The 20,880-nt window shown below is 36.7% G+C and overlaps 3 protein-coding genes across 3 annotated transcripts; all 3 read right to left on the bottom strand.

The window, feature by feature from the left end:
• Positions 1-8,618: 8,618 nt before the first annotated feature.
• On the bottom strand, positions 8,619-9,224 carry LOC142633982 (uncharacterized). The gene is made up of 2 exons (XM_075808252.1): positions 9,084-9,224; positions 8,619-8,969 (listed from the first exon to the last, which is right to left on the bottom strand). Exons 1-2 carry the CDS (start codon positions 9,222-9,224, stop codon positions 8,619-8,621), a joined length of 492 nt encoding a protein of 163 aa, XP_075664367.1.
• A 2,756-nt stretch (positions 9,225-11,980) lies between these two features.
• Positions 11,981-12,490, bottom strand: LOC142633973 (uncharacterized). Its single transcript, XM_075808242.1, has one exon. It carries the CDS (start codon positions 12,488-12,490, stop codon positions 11,981-11,983), a length of 510 nt encoding a protein of 169 aa, XP_075664357.1.
• Positions 12,491-16,329: 3,839 nt separating this feature from the next.
• On the bottom strand, positions 16,330-16,629 carry LOC142633964 (E3 ubiquitin-protein ligase SIRP1-like). The gene has a single exon (XM_075808234.1). The coding sequence runs from the start codon at positions 16,627-16,629 to the stop codon at positions 16,330-16,332; it is 300 nt and encodes a 99-aa protein (XP_075664349.1).
• Between the last annotated feature and the right edge of the window lie 4,251 nt (positions 16,630-20,880).

Here is a 20,880-nt window from a genome sequence, read left to right as displayed (position 1 = left end):
CAATTGTTTTCGTTGAAGGAAAGATACAGCTAGCACCAGAGTTTTTGTGCATGCTTATCCCGATATCTTCTGAATTAAATAGGTTTGGATTGTGTGGAGAAATATTAGGGGCGTGGACTTGATTACCAATGTAACCGTTTCCTGAGTGATTGGGCTCATGAACTATGTCGGCTTTCTCCCATATTTGAGCCTTTAATTTGCTGTCTGGCGCTGCTAGGTTGTGCACCACCGTGTGCTGCTCCATTGGTCGTGACTCATCGTTGGTCTCACTTTCGTGTTCAGGCCTCGCCTCACTTGCATGTGGAGTTGGTGGTTTACATTTTTGAGTGTAAAATCCTGGGACAGCCACCACACTTCGCCTTGATAGGAAAAACGGTGGAGCACGTAGGGAAGGGCCAAATTGTTTTTGGCTTTCTGCTCAACTTCCTTCACTCTCCAACCAAATATCACAATCTCGATCTGTGTGGTCCATTCTGCTGCACCAATAAAATATATTTGGTAAACGCTCATATTTGAATGTGATCCAGGATTTTTTTCTATTCTCCGTAGATACAACTCAACCACAGCAAAGAGGTAAAGATACATCCAACTCCACTCGAATCCTCATAAAATTACCCCCATTAGTTTCAGCTGGGTCAGTAGAGTGTATGATTTGTCCAACAATTTAACAGATTTTCTCGACCGCCTTGACATTCATGTAGTTGTAGGGGAGGCCATGAACTTGCACCCAGAATCAAGTCCTCTCAAATTTCAATTCTTCCAAAGCCATGCTCTTATCATATTTCTGCATGATCACTAAGTGCTTATCAAAGCACCATGGTTCTGCATTAAGGACCTTCTCCACTTTAGTTACATTTTCAAAGATGAAAAGAATTACATGATCACCAAGAAATCTAATCTTAAATCCGCTCTTTGAACGCCACAAAGGAGTAAAAGTTTTTGCAATGGCCTCAATATTAAGAGCCCGTTTTGTGAGAAACTTTGCCATATGATGTGCTTTTGCGAACTGAACTCACTCTCCAAACAGCAACCTGAGCTCTCTTTATCCGAGAGCGATAGTTTCATCTAGTTTTGTAATAATTCTTCCATTGAAAAAAACAAAAATTATCCAGGCGATAGTAAGAAAGTTAAAGAAAAAACAATATGTTTCCCTATTTCCTTGAAGAATACCCAACTAGCCAACGTAATAACACTATCATGGACAACAAACAAGCCTTCATAAAATGTACGACTATTCTACTGCCTAAGAGAAGTTGGGGCACTTCCTTAACTACAGAGAAATCTTTCTTTCTGATTCCATCTTTTGCGCATGTGTTATGTATGTCTATTTTCCACATTCATTATTGGCAAACTAATTCTTTAGTCTATTCGTTTGAAAATTAAATTGAGGAATTATAAAGTTTGAAGTACTAAGTGTTGCACAAAACTATTTTTTTGGGTTTTGCAGTAAAATTTTTTTATTTATTAATTTTTTGTGGGGTTTTGTTCTCTATTTATCATCTATATTGTTTGTTTCTTTATAGGTTACATCGATGTTAAACAATGATTTTTCCAGTAGTTGTGAATATTCCAAAAAAAAAAATGTTGTGAATTCTTTATTTGGATGATCGATGTTCAAGATATATTCAACGAACTCAATCTTCAAAACTTTATTAAGTTTTTATGTCTGTCCTCTTTTTGATAATGACTCAAAGGATTATAGTGGGTTCAAATTTTTCCACATTATATTTCTATTTTATATATATAGGGTTCAAATTTTTCCACATTATATATATATTATATATATATAATAAAAATATAACATGGCAATATTCATATATATATATATATATATATATATATATATATATATTTATATATTTATGTGCGGCTTTTTTTATATGGATTCCCACCAAAATTAATGAAAACAAAAGGAAACAAAAGATTAAATAATTAAAACTGTAACACCCTATGCAATTTTTTCTTGATAGCCGCATATTTCGAATGAAAGAAAAATTTATTTGTTTTCACATTATTTAAATTGTAAAATAAACGGATAAAATACTCAAATCAAAGCATCATGCATAGGAGAAGTTTGAGAGAAAATAGGAACCTATTAGATGTATAAAAAAAAGTCTAATATATATACATACACTAGTATTATGCCTATTAGATGCACAACTTAATAAAAAATCATGTGTAAATTAATGAAAATAAAAATTTTATTTTAACTAAAATTAAATAGATAATAAAAATAAAGTATTCTTTTACTCTATTTTTTTAAAACGAAGTAACCTTTTGCTTTAAGTTATATAATGAATAAATATTGTGTAAGATTAAGCTTTTATTAATATATAAATCCAAAATTAATTGAATATAGCGCTCCTTGTTAGAGAATATAGCACTCCCACCTTCCATCGAGAATGTCGAAGCTCTAGCAGCTATTAGAGTGGTGTCCTTTGCAGCCGAGTTAGGATTTTCATCTATCATCATTGAGGGAGATTTAGAAGTGGTGATTAAAGCTCTGAAGAGTGAGGAGGAATCACTGTCCACGTTTTGTCATTTGATTTCTGCAGCAAGATAGACTATGGATGGTTTTAGTAGTTTGAGTTTCACTCACACTCGTAGACAGGGCAATAGTTTAGCACATAACTTAGCTAGACATGTTAGTGGTTATTTAGTGTGGATGGGGGATGTTCCACCATAGCTACAAAGTGTACTCCAAGCTGATTTTGGCTAATCTGATTTAATGAAAATTTATAGTTTAGCTTCTTAAAAAAAAAAAAAAGATGCCTAAAAAAATTATAAAGGGAGTTTGCATAATTAAAGCCCATATTTAAATGAAAAACCTTGAATTCAATAATTAAAAAAAAAAGATTTAAAGCATATTTAAGTGATAACCTCAATGTAATAGTTAAGAATTATGAATAATCCAAATTACCAAACATCAAAAAATAAAAGTAGATAAACTTACATAAGAATTAAATTTTTTTTTTTGAAAATGAGGGAAGAGGCACCGAATTTCAATTTATCAAAACTAAATGTGTAAATATAAACTTTAAGAATTTTTTTGAGAAAAACTCAATACCAAAAGTATTGTTTGATTGAGTGTTTCAAAACCTCAAAGAAACTTCCTGAAAAAAAAACAAGGAATTTACTTTTTGATGTGATGATAGATACTTGGATGAAATATTAATAAAAAAAATAATGAATTTGGCCTTATTATTTATAGAGACCTGAAAATCTAAAGATGAGAGTCATGGTATAATAAAACTATTATCCATAATCATCTTATATTTATCCAACAAACAAAATTTCAACTACGGTAAACTTCAAAAAAAAAAAAAAATTTGATAAGAAGTTGTTTCTATTTAAAACAATAAATTTAGATTGGGAAGAAGTTGATATAAAAATCAAGTTGTTAACGTTAATTACAAATATTTTTTCTGTTATACTGTAAAAATCAAGTTGGTACACTATTAGCTTTTTTTTTTGTTATCCAAAAATTTGATATTTATCCAAAACAATAAATTAAAGCAAAATATATTTGAAAAAAAAGTAGATAATAAATTTATTATCAAGTTCCATTTGGCTGGTTTTGAATTTATTAAATTTTATGAAAGTTAATTATTCGGTAATGGATTAATACATCCCTAACTCTATTGAAATTGAATTATACTCACTAGTATTATGCCCGTGCGATGCATGACTTAATCAAGAATCATGAGTAAATTAATGAAAATAAAAAAATATTTTAATTAAAATTAAATAAATAACAAAAATAAAGTAATATTTTACTCTATTTGTTTTTTAAACAAAGTAACCTTTTTCTTTAAGTTATATAGTGAATGCATATTGTATAAGATCAGTTTTTACAAATAAATAAAATCATTTATAAGTCCAAAATTAATTGAGTGGAATATGGTAGATAACTATGCAACTAATATAAAAGGAGATGACTAAAAAAATATAAAAGGAGTTTGCATAATTAAATCTCAAGTGCATATTTAAATGAAAAACCTTGAATTCGATAATTAAAAAAAGTAATTGAAAGCATATTGAAGTGGTGACCTCAATGTAATAGTTAGGAATTATGAACAACCAAAATTACTAGACATTAAAAATTAAAAGTAGATAAACTTACATAATAATTGAATTTTTGTCTTTGAAAATGAGGTAGGAGGCACCGAATTTCACCATATCAAAACAAATTGTGTAAATATAAATGTAAGGACCTAAAATTCACAAACTCGTTAAAACGCCTGGTGCCAGTTTCTTGATCAAAGATCCTTATACAATATATTTGGTAGAGAGGGTCCAACAACCAAAGTCCCCCTTCGTAGTCTCTTGACTCCTATTTATATTATATTCTGCTTTCATCATAGCCCTACACCTTGCAATCTGCAGTCCTTTTCCCATGACACCTGTCCGTCGGCAACGGAGCAAGATTCTACTTTGCGTTCCGCACTGTTCAGGTCATGCCCACATTAATGCGACGGATAGAGGTGATGTTTTCTAATCAATGCGGCCAGAATGGTTGTTGCCGTGCATTTAATGCAACCTTCCAAATCAGCCTGCTACATCCAGATATTTGCAACATGTCCCTTACGTAACCACCTCATCTTCGGGCACACCCGGAGAGACCCCATCTTGCATATTGTATGTTGGCCTTCCTTTCTTCGGGTCCTCGGGGTTCTTAGGTCCTCGGGTCCTCACAACAGCCCCTTTAATACTTGAGTTATTAACCATGGATTAATAACCAAGTTTTAACTTCTCCTACACGCTTCTCACCCTTCCTATGTTTTCACACGTACATACGTCTTTTCGCTGCCCCATGATCCGCGTCTGGCGCCTCGTATTCCACGATGGGGCATTTATGGAGTCTGGCGCTTCTTTTCCCGCGCACGTTCTACAGCTGGATGAGAAATGTACGGCTCAGATTTCGCTCTTAATTATGAGCGGGAAAGTTACCGCTCTTATTCTTTTACCCCATTACTTCCACTTCTCCCCCTCCTATAAAAGCAAACTCTTACGCTGGATGAAGCTCATTTTGACATTTCGAAGGATTGAAAGAGAAGTGAGCTCCCGAGGACCATCTTTAAGCGATCTTCAGAGGTGTGTTCATTTTCCTTTCGTTTTTCTCTACTTACTTGCTTTTCTCCTCTCGTAGCGGGGGTTAATGGGTAGGTACGCTAAGCTAGTGAACACAGATGAGGCGAAGGCTACCTTTAAGGACCGATATCGGATCCCCAATGACGTAGATATTACGTATTGTGAGGAAGAAGATATTCCACTGGTGTCTCGGCCACCTGAATCCGTTTTGATTCCGATGATTGCGTTTATTGAGGGGGGTATGGAAATTCCTATGGGTAGAGTAACTAGGGATTTTCTAATAAATTATAGGCTTACCCCTTCGCAGTGCTCCCCAAATGTCCTTAGAATCTTAGGATGTACGGATGCCCTTAACCAAAAACTGGGGACCAACGACTCGGCGAGGATGTAAATTGGATATATAAGCGCAAAAAGGGGACGGGACTAAATACTATATGAAGTGTAGAATCCCTTCTGTTAGGCTGATTTCCTGTTTACCCGATTCAAGCAAAGGGATGGATGAAGATTACCTCGTCATCTCGGGCAATTGGCATGACGGATTGCATTGCCCTACCCGAGAAGGGGTACCAGGTAGGGTTCCAGAGGACTAACCTAGCATTTAGGATTAACCATATTCTTTTCTGTGCTTCACGTCACTCTACGTATTTGTTCTAATGCCTTCATTTATTATTGCAGACGATTACCATACCGCCCCGAACTTGTCTGCCGTGAACCGTGCCGATTTGAACAGGATTCTTCGGTCAGAGATATTCATACATAGGGACAGACAGCTTCGAGCAGCCCACGTCATTCTCGGATACACTCCTTCTACTAAATGATTCCAGAGCCCGAAGAACGTAATAAGAGCAAGAGATCTAAGACTAGCTCAAATTGACGTTGCTGCCCCAGGATTCTTATTAGCCGTACCTCCCCCTGCAGGAACTCAAGACGCACAACTTCCTGCCCCACTTGCCGCCCAACTGATCTATCCTCCTTTAGAACAAGCTACTAATCCTGTCGCTGAGGAAAGAGTTGCCACGCCCGAGCTCCCTCCTCCCGAGGTGACAGAGAAAGATGTCGAGGTGTTCTACCGCCCAGACGCTCCCTCCAGTTCCCAACCGTTAAGCAGCCAAATGGGTTTTCAAGAAAAAGAGCCCGACTTACTGGCCTTACTACAGGCACATGTAGGCGGCTCTTCGCCAGCGATGCCGGTTCCTCCTCAACCAGTTACTCTGGCTGTTACTCGGGCACCTTCCTCGGAGGCGACAGATAAAAAACGCAAAAGGGGCCAGAGTAGCAAAAACGTTATAGAAATCGAAGAAGGGGAAAGCCTCGACCCTTCTGTTAAAGATACCAGGGCTGTGAAAGCCCTTTCCAAGAAAGTTACTCCCACTGGTTCGTCGAAGGACCCCAGTGGTGAATCTACAAGGAAGGCATCAGCATGGCGACCCACCTTCACCTTCAGCTCGGGCAGCCCTGTTTTGGATGACGCCAATTTGCGGGATCCGAAGAAGGGAAGTTCGAGCCTGGTGGCTGAATGTTTGGAGAAGGCTCTATGCCTTCCTGAAGATATGGCCGAGTTGCGGTCCTTCCGCAAGAGAGAGGTCTTCCTGTCCTTAAAACAGGATTTAGCCAAGGTATTTCTTAACCCTTGGCACATTCTATTTATGATCTTAGCTGTTGGTTGTGACTGATTTTATTCACTCCAATATGTCATAGGCGGTTTAGGCTTCTTTTATGGCCGAAGAGTGGGTAGACCATTCGCTGGATCTAGCCCGAAAAGCCGAGCATAATGCCGAGTCGGCAGTGAAGGCACAAAAAGAGGCCGAGCTAAATTTAAAGGAAACCCTCACTCGCTTGTCCGAGGTGGAGAAGGCTCATAAAAACGCTGAATCTGCCCTGCAAAGCTATGAGGCACAGGCAAACCTTGCTCTTGAGGCCCAAAAACAGGCACAAAACAGGCTCGCACTTACTGTTGTTGAGCTTAAGCAAGCACAAAGATTGCTTGCTACTAAGGAGCAGGAGCAGGCCGCCGCGGAACAAGCTGCGTACGATGCTGGAATGAAAAAGGCTTCGGAAAGCTTAACCGCCCAACTCAAAGGGGTTGCAAGGGCATTTTGTTTGGAGGTATGGGGTCATGCTTTGGATGATGCCGGGGTAGCTGCCGATGCTGAACTTCGGGCTCCAGACAATGTCTATTACCCCGCGGCATTGCGACTAGCTCCTGTTGCCCCCATGCCTCCTAGTGAACAAGTGCGGCTCATTCTCGCCCCCGACTCCTCGATGCGCCCACAACGGAAAACCCTTCTCCTATAACTCGACCGTGGAGGAAGTAGGCGAGGGTAGCTTGACAGAGGAGCCTCTAAAGAAGAAGAAAAAAGACAAAGATCCTGAGAAGAGAAAAGACAAGCAACCTATTGCTTAGTCGTTTGTTATAGTTATCTTGTTTTTGTTTCTTTCGTTTCTTTTTTTTTTGTTGTTTGTTTTTTTATTATGACGGATGTAAGGGGCTATATACTTGCCCCAGTTTTGTAACGAATATTCTATAAAAGGCTAGTACAATCTTTCATTCTCTTCCTACTTATTATTCTTTGTATGTAATTCTTATGCTGTCGTTTAAATATTTCGTTATACACATCCCAATAAAAGCTGAAATGGATAAAAAGAATCATTAACGCGTACACGTCGTCTTATTACTACGCTTGCAATATACAGAAACACTGCGAGATTAACTTGATGACCAAAACTTAACTTCTTAACTTCTTGTGTCGTGTGAGAAGTAAGGTACGAAACACGATTAGATAAACGGACCTAGAGTAGGTTTATATTCAAATCGGACCGTTTGAGATCCATTTGCCCTTATAGAGGCTTGTAACTTTTTGAGTTATGGTCCAAGGAACCAGTTAACATTAGCTTAACACTTGTGTTTTTACAAATGATCAACTTCTCTGAAATTGGTGGCCCGAGGAGAAGAACAAGAACTGGGGTCGGTTTGCAGTTATGGCTTTGCTCGGGGTTAATTTCCCTTAGACTTGTGGCCCGAGGAGCCGTGCAAGGGCTAAAGTTAGCTTAACGCTTATGCTTTTGGAAGTGGTTAATTTCTCTTAGGCTTGTGGCCCGAGGAGCCGAACAAGAGCTAAGGTCAGTTTAACACTTGTGATTTTTGTAAGTGATTAATTTCTCTTAGACTTGTGGCCCGAGGAGCCGAACAAAAACTAAGGTCAGTTTAACACTTGTGTTTTTGCAAGTGATTAATTTCTCTTAGACTTGTGGCCCGAGGAGCCGAACAAGAACTAAGGACAGTTTAACACTTGTGATTTTTGCAAGTGATTAATTTCTCTTAGACTTGTGGCCCGAGGAGCCGAACAAGAACTAAGGTCAGTTTAACACTTGTGATTTTTGCAAGTGATTAATTTCTCTTAGACTTGTGGCCCGAGGAGCCGAACAAGAACTAAGGTCAGTTTAACACTTGTGTTTTGATTGATGCTGAATTGATACGAATAGAAATCACACATACACATCTTTTAGCACAAAAAGAGGTTATTTTCTCAATAATAATAACGTCGTAAGTTATTTACATTCCAAGGGAGAGGAATCACCCTTCCATCCAGATCTTCTAAACGATAAGCCCCTATACCTGCTACTGAGGTAATTTTATACGGCCCCTCCCAATTAGGACCCAACTTTCCCCAAGCAGGATTTTTTGCTACCCCCACTATTTTTCTCAGTACCAAGTCTCCTGGTACCAAGGGCCTGGACCTAACTCCCTTGTCGTATGTCTGCTTAAGCTTATGCTGATAGCTGCCCATCTTCACATTGGCTATTTCTCTCATTTCCTCAATAGTATTCAAACAATCATACACCCTCTCGTGATTGCTTGCCTCGTCATACTGGTCGGACTTCAGGGTGGGAAAACCCGATTCTAATGGTATTATAGCTTCCATTCCATACGTCATTGAAAAGGGAGTCTCGCCTGTCGATCTTCGGGGTGTAGTGCTATAAGCCCATAATACATGAGGTAATTCTTCTACCCAACCTCCTTTAGCATCATCCAATCGTTTCTTCAAACCTGCCAAGATGACTTTATTTATTGCTTCGGCCTGACCATTTCCTTGAGGATAGGACGGTGTTGAATACCCATTTCTTATTCCCATTTCTGCGCTTGATCACGCGGAAAGCCTTGCTATCAAATTGAAGCCCATTATCAGAAATCAAGGTATGAGGGACTCCGAAGCGAGTTATTATATTTTTCCAGATGAACTTCTTCGCATCCACATCCCTAATGTTGGCCAATGGCTCGGGCTCTACCCATTTCGTGAAGTAATCCGTGCCGACAATGAGCCATCTCCTATTACTCGTTGCCCGAGAAAAAGGTCCGACGATATCTAAACCCCACTTAGCGAAGGGCCATGGGCTGGACAACGGATTTAAATTACCTCCTGGTTGATGAATGTTTGGTGCGAATCTTTGACATTGATCACATTTCTTGGCATAATCTTGAGAGGTTCTCTGCATGCTTGGCCACTAATACCCTTGAGTGATGGCTCTATGAGCTAATGATCTTCCTCTAGTATGGCTCCCACACACACCTTCATGCAATTCTTCCAGTAAAGGTTCCATGGCTTCAGGATGTACGCAAAGTAGGTAAGGCCCTGTGTAAGAACGCCTATAAAGTTTTTGCTCCCCTGATAGCCAGTAACGGGGAGCGCTTCTTCGTACCTTCTCGGCCACCGTTCCATCTTCAGGTAATATTCCGTGCTGTAAGAAAGCTATAATTGGGTCCATCTAGCTTGGGCCTACATGAACGCTGTTAACCCGTACTGCCGAGATGTTGGTCAAGCTAGAGGTCAGTAAATCCTCCACCATGACCATACGCGGTAACTTCGAACCCAGTGAAGTGGCTAACATTGCTAATGAATCAGCATGAGCGTTATGTCCCCTTGGGACTTGTTGTATCTTGAAACTCTCAAACAAACCCAACACCCCTTGGACTCGTTTAAGATAGCTTTTCATTCGTTCATCTTTTGCCTCAAATTCTCCATTTACTTGTCCTACTACTAATCGGGAATCGCAAAACAACCTTACTACCTTTCCTCCCAAGTGTTTAACCATTTGGGCGCCCACCAAGAGAGCCTCGTACTCGGCTTCATTATTAGTGGCCGAGAATCCCAATCTTAATAACTTCTCAATGACTAGCTTTTCGGGAGATATTAGCACAACTCCAACTCCAACTCCGGCTCCTTTTCGATTTGATGCCCCATCCGTGTAGACCTCCTAAGGAGTGACGTTTTCCATCCCAATGGACATTACTGTCATTATGGTATTCTCATGGTAAATCTGACCTTTTGTGAACTCGGCCACGAAGTCGGCAAGAATTTGCCCTTTGATAGCTGTCCGAGGCATATACTTGATATCATAAGCTCCCAGTTTGGTTCCCCACTTTGCTACACGACCCGTGTAATCCGACTTCCTCATGATAGCTTGCCGAGGCAATTGAGTGAGTATTACTACGGTGTGAGCTTGGAAGTAATGGGGCAATTTCCTTGTTGCATGCACTACGGCTAGAAGCGCTTTTTCCAACAGTAGATATCGCTGTTCTACTTCCTGTAAAGACTTGCTGATATAATATATTGGTTTCTGAACCCCATCATCATTCCGTATTAAGACAAGACTTACGGAATGATTTGTGACGGCTAGGTAAGCATATAACACTTCTTCCTTCTCGGGTCTTGACAATATTGGTGGTCTAGATAAGTATTTCTTTAAGTCCTCAAAAGCCAAGTTGCATTCATCAGTCCACCGGAAGTCTTTCCACTTGTGCAAAAGGCGATAAAATGGGCGGCACCTGTCTGCGGACCGAGATATGAACCTGTTCAATGCTGCAATCATACCAGCCAACTTCTGCACTTCTTTGGGATTCCGAGGAGAATGCAAGCCTAAGACAGCCTTAATCTGATCGGGATTAACTTCAATTCCCCGATGGGTAATCATGTACCCTAAAAACTTTCCCGAGCCCACTCCAAAGGAACACTTTGATGCATTCAAGCGTAACTTATACTTTCTTAACACCGAGAAGGTCTCCTCGCAAATACGTCGAAATGGTCTTACGTCCTCTTACTTTTAATTACCATGTCATCGATATAAGCTTCCATATTACGCCCCATTGCGCATCAAACATTCTCAGTAACCATCCGTTGATAAGTGGATCCTGCATTCTTTAGACCAAAGGGCATCACTCGGTAATGGTAGTTACCATTAGGGGCACGAAAAGCCGTTTTCTCCGATCATTCAATGACAAAGGGATCGATGATACCCTTGGAATGCATCCAAGAAGCTCATTCCGGGGTGCCCCACGGTTGCATCCACCAATTGATCAATTGGCAGGTATAGGGAAGGGATCCTTGGGACATGCCTTATTCGGATGCGTAAAGTCAACACGAGACTACTCCATTTACCATTCTTCTTTTTTAACACGACAGTATTGGCAAGCCACCCAGGATAGAAGATCTCTTTGATCGAACCAGATTCCTTTAGCTTACCAAACTCATCTTTAAACGCTTCGCGTGCTCTTGAGATGCTCGCCGAGGAGGCTTGTCTAGGCGTTGCATGGGGGTTAATATTCAAATGGTGGCGAGATAACTGGATTAATTCCTGGTACGTCATAAGTCGTCCATGCAAAAACATCAATATTATCACGAAAGTATTGAACCAACTCCTCCCTTTCCTGTATTGGCAGCTTGGACCCGACTTGGAAATTTTTTTCTTTATATACCCCAATAATTACCTGTCTAGCGCTCGGCACACCATCCTCATCCAGGGCCGACTTCCCGATCGGCCTCCTTTAATTGCTATGATGTCTCAAGAACTTCCCTTCCAACGATCCTCGGCACGTTCGAATGGTGGCGAGACGTTAGACATTGCCTGCTACCATTTGAGCGCCACGTAATACTCCCACGTTTCCTCGTATAGGGTACTTCACCATCACATGTAAAGTAGATGAAACTGCCTCCATTGCATGCAGCCATGGTCTAGCCAAAATGGCCGTGTACGAGGAGTATGCCATAACAACTATGAAGTTCACCTGTACTTCGGAACCATCCACCTGTACAGGTAACTTAATCATTCCTCGTGGGATTACCTGCTTCCCATCAAAACCGACCAACGGATGATCATACTTTTCCAAATCTTCATCTTTCAACTTCAAACCATTAAACAGATCAGGATACATGATTTCTGCACCACTTCCATCATCCACCAAGACTCGCCTTACATCATATCCCCCAATACGAACCGTCACCACCAAAGCGTCATCATGGGGTTGATATGTGCCCTCTTTGTCCTTATCGGAAAACCCCAATACCGGCGTCCCCGAGAACCTCATCCTTTTTATCGGCTTGATTACTTTCGTCCATGACGTCATTCCCACAATTGTTTTGAATAGTCATGACCCGAGAAAGTGTCCCAAACTCTCCTCTCGGCTACGCCAAGATGACGTTAATAGTGCCTAGTGATGGCTGAGGGGCCTGACCCCAATATTTCCGAGTGCCTTGCTGACCCCCTTTCCCGTCCAGATTAACCAACAAATGATTGATCTTTCCAGCCTTAATCAGGTGATTCAGATGATCGCGCAATGTCCGGCAATCCTCCGTGGTGTGTCCCTTATCCTGATGGTAATGGCAGTGGAGGTTTTGATTTCTCGTGGATGCATCTCCACTCATCTTGTTGGGTGGCCTAAAATATGGCTCATGCCGAATTTTCTCCAGTATGTGATGCACGGGTTCCTTAAATAATGAGTTAATTAGAGGAGACTCGGCGGTCTTCGGATGGCTTGGAAAGTCTCGTTTGGGCCGACTACCTTGAAACCCCCCTACCCGAAGATCCTTTCTCTCCAGATACCCTTTCATTTTTCCTTTGCTTTGCATTTGATCTTCTTCCACCCGTTTATACTTATCTATCCTGTCCATGAGCTGACGCATATCTATCGCGGCCTTCATTGTCAAAGACTTCCTTAACCCATGCTCCGTGGGAAGACCCACCTTGAAAGTTCTCACGGCTACACTCTCCACATCCCCATCAACCTCATTATACGTTTCCCAATATCGGTCGAAGTAGGTTTTGAGTGTTTCGCCTTCCCTCATAGACATAGACAGTAGAGCATCCAAGGGTTTTGGAATCCTGGTACAAGTTATGAACCTTGCTCCAAATGCCCTAGTCAATTCCTCAAAAGACCTCAGAGAACCTTCTGCCAAAGCATCAAACCACCTCATAGCCACGGCCCCCAAACTGGAGGGAAAAACTCTACACATCAATGCCTCATTATTCGAATAAACGGCCATCTTCTGACTAAAATGACTAACATGCTCTACAGGGTCAGTCCTCCCGTTATACATAGTAAAGATAGGTTGTGAAAACCTACGAGGTAGCTTTGCCCTATTTATCCTGGCTACAAAAGGGGATTTGGAAATTTGCCTCAGGGCTTTACCCATTGCATCATTCCCGTCATCGCGATATATCCCATCAGTATCAGGCATCCTTGTCTCCTTCTGCTGCTTTGCCCTAACGTTCGAAGACACACTGACACGGGTAACACTTCGAGTAGGCTCAACTACTGGGGGATCACTTCCTCTGAGGTTTGCTTCCGAACTGTCACTGGAAGAGCTGGCATTACTCTTGCGCCTCCGCTTCCTACTATCCTCGCACTTGCGTAAGTAAGCTATCTCAGATTGCATCTGTTGAAATACATCGTCACGAGACATATGTCCCTCAGTCAGTGATTGCTGCTCAGCCCCCTGACCGCCATCATGTGCTTTCACCACTCCTGAGGTATGTCCCTTCCCTTTGTCACGCTGGAGACTTACAACTACGTCCCTGCTTCGTGAACTTACTGATTCCTCCCCTTCTTGGTATGCTTCAGCCATCTATTCCTATACTACGTTGTTGTTCCCACAGACGGCGCCAATTGTAAGGACCTAAAGTTCACAAACTCGTTAAAACGCCTGGTGCCAGTTTCTTGATCAAAGATCCTTATACAATATATTTGGTAGAGAGGGTCCAACAACAAAAGTCTCCCCTTCGTAGTCTCTTGATTCCTATTTATATTATTTTATGCTTTCATCATAGCCCTACACCTTGCAATCTGCGGTCCTTTTCCCATGACACCTGTCCATCGGCAACGGAGCAAGATTCTACTTTGCGTTCCGCACTGTTCAGGTCATGCCCACATTAATGCGACGGATAGAGGTGATGTTTTCTAATCAATGCGGCCAGAATGGTTGTTGCCGTGCATTTAATGCAACCTTCCAAATCAGCCTGCTACATCCAGATATTTGCAACATGTCCCTTACGTAACCATCGTCCACGCCACCTCATCTTCGGGCACACCCGGAGAGACCCCATCTTGCATATTGTATGTTGGCCTTCCTTTCTTCGGGTCCTCGGGGTTCTTAGGTCCTCGGGTCCTCACAATAAACTTAAGAAATTTTTTTGAGAAAAACTCAATAGCAAGAGTATTTTTTGATCAGGTGCTTCAAAACCTCAAGGAAACTTCCTGAAAAAAAAAAAAAAAAAAACACAAATAATAAAAAAACAAAAAAAAACCCTAAAAAATGATAGATACTTGGACGTTCAAAATATTAATAAAAAAAATCATAAATTTGGCCTTATTATTTATAGTGTCTTGGAACTCTAAAGATGAGAGTCATGGTATAATAAAACTATTATTCATAATCATTCCTATATTTATTCAACAAATAAAATTAAACTTCAACCAAAAAACAAAAGTTGATAAGAAATTGTTTCTATTTAAAACAATAATTTTAAGTTGTGAAGAAGTTGATATAAGGAAAAAAAGAAGAAATTTAAATTGAAACCCAATACCATAAAATTCAAGTTGTAACGTTAATTGCAATTTTTTTTATCTTTTGTTATACCATTAAAATCATGTTGTTAATTAATGTTATTAGCTTTTTTTTGTTGTTATCTAAAAATTTGATATTTATCCAAAAAAATATTTGAAAAAAAAGGAGATTACAAATTCATTATCAATAACTCCCCTTGTGTATATCCTCAATGAAAATTGTGATGAAATTGATATAAGCAAAAAAAGAAGGAATTTATTTAAAATTAAATACCATAAAAATCAAGTTGTTAACGTTAATTACAATTTTTTTTTTCTGTAATACCATAAATATCATGTTGTTATTAGCTTTTTTTTTTAATCCAAAACTTTGATATTTATCCAAAAAAATAAATTAAAACAAAATATATTTGAAAAAAAAGTAGATAATGAATTTATATCCTCTTTTTATGAAAATAAGAAAGTTGTTGTTTTTTTTATAATACACTAAACGTAAAAAAAAAAGATTAGATGGATTAGATGAAGAATTTGAATTGTAATCAAATTAAGCTTTTTATCAACTTAGAAATTATAGGAGAAGAAAAATTATATATATTTTAAAAATCTAAAAAAAAATTATGCAATTTGGTGAAACTATTTGGCGGAACCATGACACCTAAGCCCAACTTTTATTATATAATAATATTAAAACTTCTGAAAGACCAAAAAATATTAAAAAATCAAACTATTCACGGCTTAGAAATTATTGAAGCAAAACAAGATATATATAACTAAAAAATAGAAAAATATAAGAAAAAGTCTGGGTTACTTTCAAAAAAATAATCCATATCTATAAGTTTACACCTTATCATAAAATATCACGTTAGTGAAGTAGAGAGATAATAATAATAATAATAATAATAATAATAATAATAATAATAATAATATCAGCGTTTGAGTTTGAGTTTAAGTTGGACTTGTTAAATAGATAGAATTTCACTCATTGTTAAGTTTGGATTAAACAAAAATAATTTTGTTTTAAAAAAAATGATAAGTTTGAGTTTAAGTTGGACTTGTTAGAGAGATAGAGTTTCACTCCTTGTTAAATTTGGACTAAGCAAAAATAATTTTATTTAAATAATAAAATAATAATTTTATTTAAATATTGTGTTAACATGAAAAATTGTGCGAGGTTCAAAGGTTTATGATATGATATATGCATGGCAACCTAAAAGTAAAAATTGGGAAGAAAAAAAAAAATCTTGATCAGACCAAAACCAGCAATTATGGACAAAATATCAAATATCAATCTAAACTAAACTAATATCAATATGTATCCAAAAGTCACAGAACTCACTAATATCTATCCATACTCTAGTATTTTCCTTCTTCTTCCTCGCTTCAACTCTTTCTTTTTCTTCTTCTCATTCCGAAGGCATAACAAATCGGCAAAGCGGGCACGTCCTGCGAACTCTGAGCCAGTTCTCAATACAAGACGAATGGAACCTATGCTTGCATGGCATCACCCTAGCCTCACTGCCGACCTCAAATTCTTCCAAGCAAATTGAACAGTTTTCATCAGACTCCTCTGCCGTCACTATCACTCTCGGCATGACCTCGATCCCCGGCAACTCCCTAGGCTTCTCCGGCGAGATGCCATAATCTATGCCTTGTACTACTAGCAAGGCCATATTCACGAGATCACGAAATTCATCTTCAGTCATTGGATCCATAGAATTCACTATTCAGTATTCAGAGAGAAAAAAAGAAAAAAAGAAAAAAAGAAAAAGGTACGTAAAAGATGGATCCTTAGTTACGTATCGTGTACGTGTTTTTATACAGAAGTATGAAGAGGATTTGGAAAAGCACCGGGAGCTTCCGAAAAAAAAAGATATACTTAAAAAAAAATTCTTTAAAAAAAAATACCAACTATATTATATACTTAATTAGGCGATTTTTATAACATCTTATATTAGCGTAACAGAAGTATAGTATTAAATTGGAATATAATAAAATAAATAAATATCAATATATAATATAGCCCACTTTTTCCTACGCAATATACATGCATGTAGGTTCATCCATTATTTTTTAAAATTATTTATATTTTTATACCGTTCTTTACAATGTATTTTAAATTTTGAACCAACTAAAACTAAAAAGTAAAAACTTTCTTCTCAAAGAAAAAAAAAACTAAAACTAAAAACTTACATATTTTGTACTATATATATTACATCTGTATACCACTAGCTATGCCTGATAAGAATACCAATGAGCTAATCATTTAGTTAGTGTGAGTAAAATTTTGATAACCAACCCCCAAAAAAAGAAAAAAATGGTGTCGACTTCATTGTTAAGTGGTAAGTTCTTATTTTCCTCAAAAAAAAAAAAGGTGATAAGTTCTTATAAAAAAAAATACTAAAATTCTCAAAAAATTATGAAAATTACTAAAATTACTATCAATTTTAGTATTAAAAAGTTGACATGATAATAATTTTTTTTTATGAGACATGATAATAAATTATTAATATCATTTTATTACAAAAGGCATCACTTTATTATTATAGCTTTTATTAATTAAAGAGTATCCTAGCTAAGGGCATACATTAAGGTATATTCAATGCTCCATTATATATATATACACACAGCTTTGAATTATATTTTTCCAAAAATAGAGTCAAATTGTGTATATATATCAAGAAAAGAAAAAACATAACTTTGACAATGAATTCGTACGTGCAAACCTTAATCCATTCCACTTATGGACATGCTACAATATTGCCAACAACAAGAGCACACTCAAACCCAACATCCATCCTTTTTTTTTAAACTATCATTTTGATCAAATTGATTATGCCATTGTCGGGTTTGGTCTTATATGAGTGAGAAATAGAGAGACAATGTGAGAAATATACGTAGTATGTATTTTATTCTGAAGCAATTTATTTTTCGTTTCTCCAACAAACCCAATACTTGAAATCAAATTCATTTTATGTCACAAACTCAAAATATCCATCAAACACACTCATAATTCTAAAACCCAACAATGACTTTAGCAAAATATTACTATGTAAATCCAATCTTCTCTCTCTCTCTCTCTCTCTCTCTCTTAAAAAGAATGGGTAAACATTCTCCTTCCATCTCCTTCTCTTTACTATTCTCTCTCCAAACTTCCAAACGCATAGTAAATGTATTTCCTTGTCATTTAATGAAAACCACATCATAAAAATGTTAATCAAGTTGTTAGGAAAATGAAATAATTGTTGTAATAATTGTTTTAATTCCTTTAGTTGGTTAGTTAGTTGAGATTAGAATAAGTTAGTTAGAATTTGAGCACATGTGGCTCATTTAACACATGGTTTAATCCATAGAGTACACGTTGAATTAACTAGCCAATTATTTTGAACCATGTGGGCCAATGAGATTAGAACTAGTTTCCTATAAATACATAATTGTAATTCAACATTAGATATGAATTGAAGAATAAACCAATTTGTTAGTGCATTAGTGCATTTTTTTCTCTCTCTCTCTCTCTCTCTCTCGTAATCTCTTTCTTCTCCATGAAGGGTGACTATCTCGAATCAAGTCCATTTTCCTACCATTTTCATACACTCCCTACAATTCTTATCCATCTCCATCAGGAATCACTAGATTCCTAGCACAAGTAAGCAAAAATGGACATAAAAATGATTAAAAAGGACTTAATGGTTCCTTTTTTAAAAATTCAAGAACTAAAATTGTTTTTTATTATTATTTAAAATTGAGGGACTAAAAGTGAATCTATCCCAAATTTGAGGGATTAAATACAATTTACCTAACTTAAAAATACACTGTGGTCCATTTATTCCATTTACTGGTCCATCCAACAAAAGATCCAATTGCCTTCATATATATCTCAAACAATTTACATATTCTCTCTTCAAAAGCAAGGTGCTATAATCTATAAGATTTTTGAATTTTAATATTAACACTTCTTTGTTTTTAAATTCTAATATAATTAAAAATTCAATAACAATCTTTCGTATAAGAATTGCTTTTAGATAATTACTTTTAAGTTAAAATGCAAATTATACAATTTAAGTTTGATTGAAATTTATTTCAATCATTTAATTTTATTTTCGTTCAATTGAATCCTCTAAATATTAAATTTATTCAATTCAAGCTTTTTGTTTGAAATTGTCGTTAAGTTTGTAATTAATTAATTAAAAATATTTTGAAAAAAAGTCTTACATAATATAAAATATTTATCATGTGAGTTTTATAAAACATTTAAATGTTTTAGACACTAAATTATAAAATGTTAAATTTGGAAAGTTAAAAATCATATTATCAAGTTCTTCAAATAAATTCAAATACTAGATTGTATATTTAAAAAAGAAAAAAACACCTTACTACGTTAACCAATAAAATACATAATAAAGTATTATTATTTCAAGGATAATGAAATTTAATATATTTGAATTTAATTGAAAAATGTAATATACCTAACTTTCTTCCAAAAGGGATTTCAATCTTATTATAAATTATTATTAATTTTTAGAAGATTATAATAGATTATTTTAGATATTTAACATAATTGTATATAAAAATGAATAACTAAAATGTAAATCCACATCCATGTTTTATCAGAATTTCTTCAAATTCTCTAACTTTATTTTATTTAATTTCATTGTTCCAACTTTTAAATTTATTCAATTAAAGTCTATTTATTGATTTTTATGAAGATATTGTGGTTAATTGTTTAGATTTTAAAATTGATTAAAAGAAGTTAATTGAATAAATTTAAATTTTATAAAGGCTAAAATGCAAAACTAACCCTCTAACTTTCACCTTTTGTCAATTCAGTCTTCTAAGTTTCAAATTTTTTTCAATTCAGTCCTTCGTTAGGACTCTGTTAACTGTTGTTGTCTACTAACCAGAACAACAATATTTTGGACTCTTTTTTTTTTTTTTTTTAATTTCTTAATTAAAAAAAAAGCTGAAAACGTTAATTACAAAAAAAAAAAATTAGGGGAACAACGTTGTTCCCTGCCAACCAAAAAGAATCTTAAATTGCCCAAACGTTATACTTTGAGAAGTGACCACCGCGCACCCTTGGTGCGGTGGTCACTCCACAAGTATAAGTGTTTGTGGGGTGTCGGGAGTAAGGGTTAGGGTTCAAGCCTCCAGGAGAGAACTTTACACACATATATATATTAGATTAGGTTAGAGTAGAAATTCTATCTTGTATAAAAAAAAAAAAGTGAGAATGCAAAACAAACACCTAAAATTAATAAAATTTAATCAAAACCCATTTCAAAATTTGCCTAGAAGAACCATAAAAATGTTATCTTTAATAATACATTGATTGTGATCTTTGGCTTCAAGGGCTTACCAGCACCCAACAAAATCCAAGAAAAGATAGTGTATAGAATGAGAAACCCAAGCACAAAAGTAAGAAAAAGCAACGATGAGGAAGACCCTTTACACACTCATCATCTTCAAGAAGTCCTTCTTCAATCACATCACACTGGTCCTTCCATGTCTTCTAACATCTTCTCCCTCTACCTATCTCTCATTCTCACTCTTTCTCTTTCTCCCTCTTTCTTTCTTAGTTTCTCCCTTAGTCCCTTAGCTTGTTAATTTTTTTCTTAGAGCAATCGGTTTCATGATTTAAGGCTAGGTATCGTATCGGTGGCTGGGGGTGGGGTTTTTTGTATTGCTTTTAATTAATGTTTTCAGTTTTTTTTTAATTAAGAAATTAGAAAAAAAAAAAAGAGTCCAAAACGGTGTAGCAGTTAATAGGGTCTTAATGGAAGATTGAATTGACAAAATTTAAAACTTAGAGGACTAAAATGACAAAACTACAACTTAAAAGACTGAAATGACAAAAAGTGAAATTTAGAAAGTTAATTTTACATTTTAGTCCTATATAAATTAATAAAATTTGAAAGTAAAATGAGGAGAATGACATAAATTACGTAGATTTTACATTT

The sequence above is a fragment of the Castanea sativa genome, chromosome 1 (assembly GCF_040712315.1).
Source record: "Castanea sativa cultivar Marrone di Chiusa Pesio chromosome 1, ASM4071231v1".
Classification (NCBI taxonomy): Eukaryota; Viridiplantae; Streptophyta; class Magnoliopsida; order Fagales; family Fagaceae; genus Castanea; species Castanea sativa.
The sequence above is the reverse complement of the archived record's forward strand: the minus strand, read 5'-3'. Positions and strand labels throughout refer to the sequence as shown.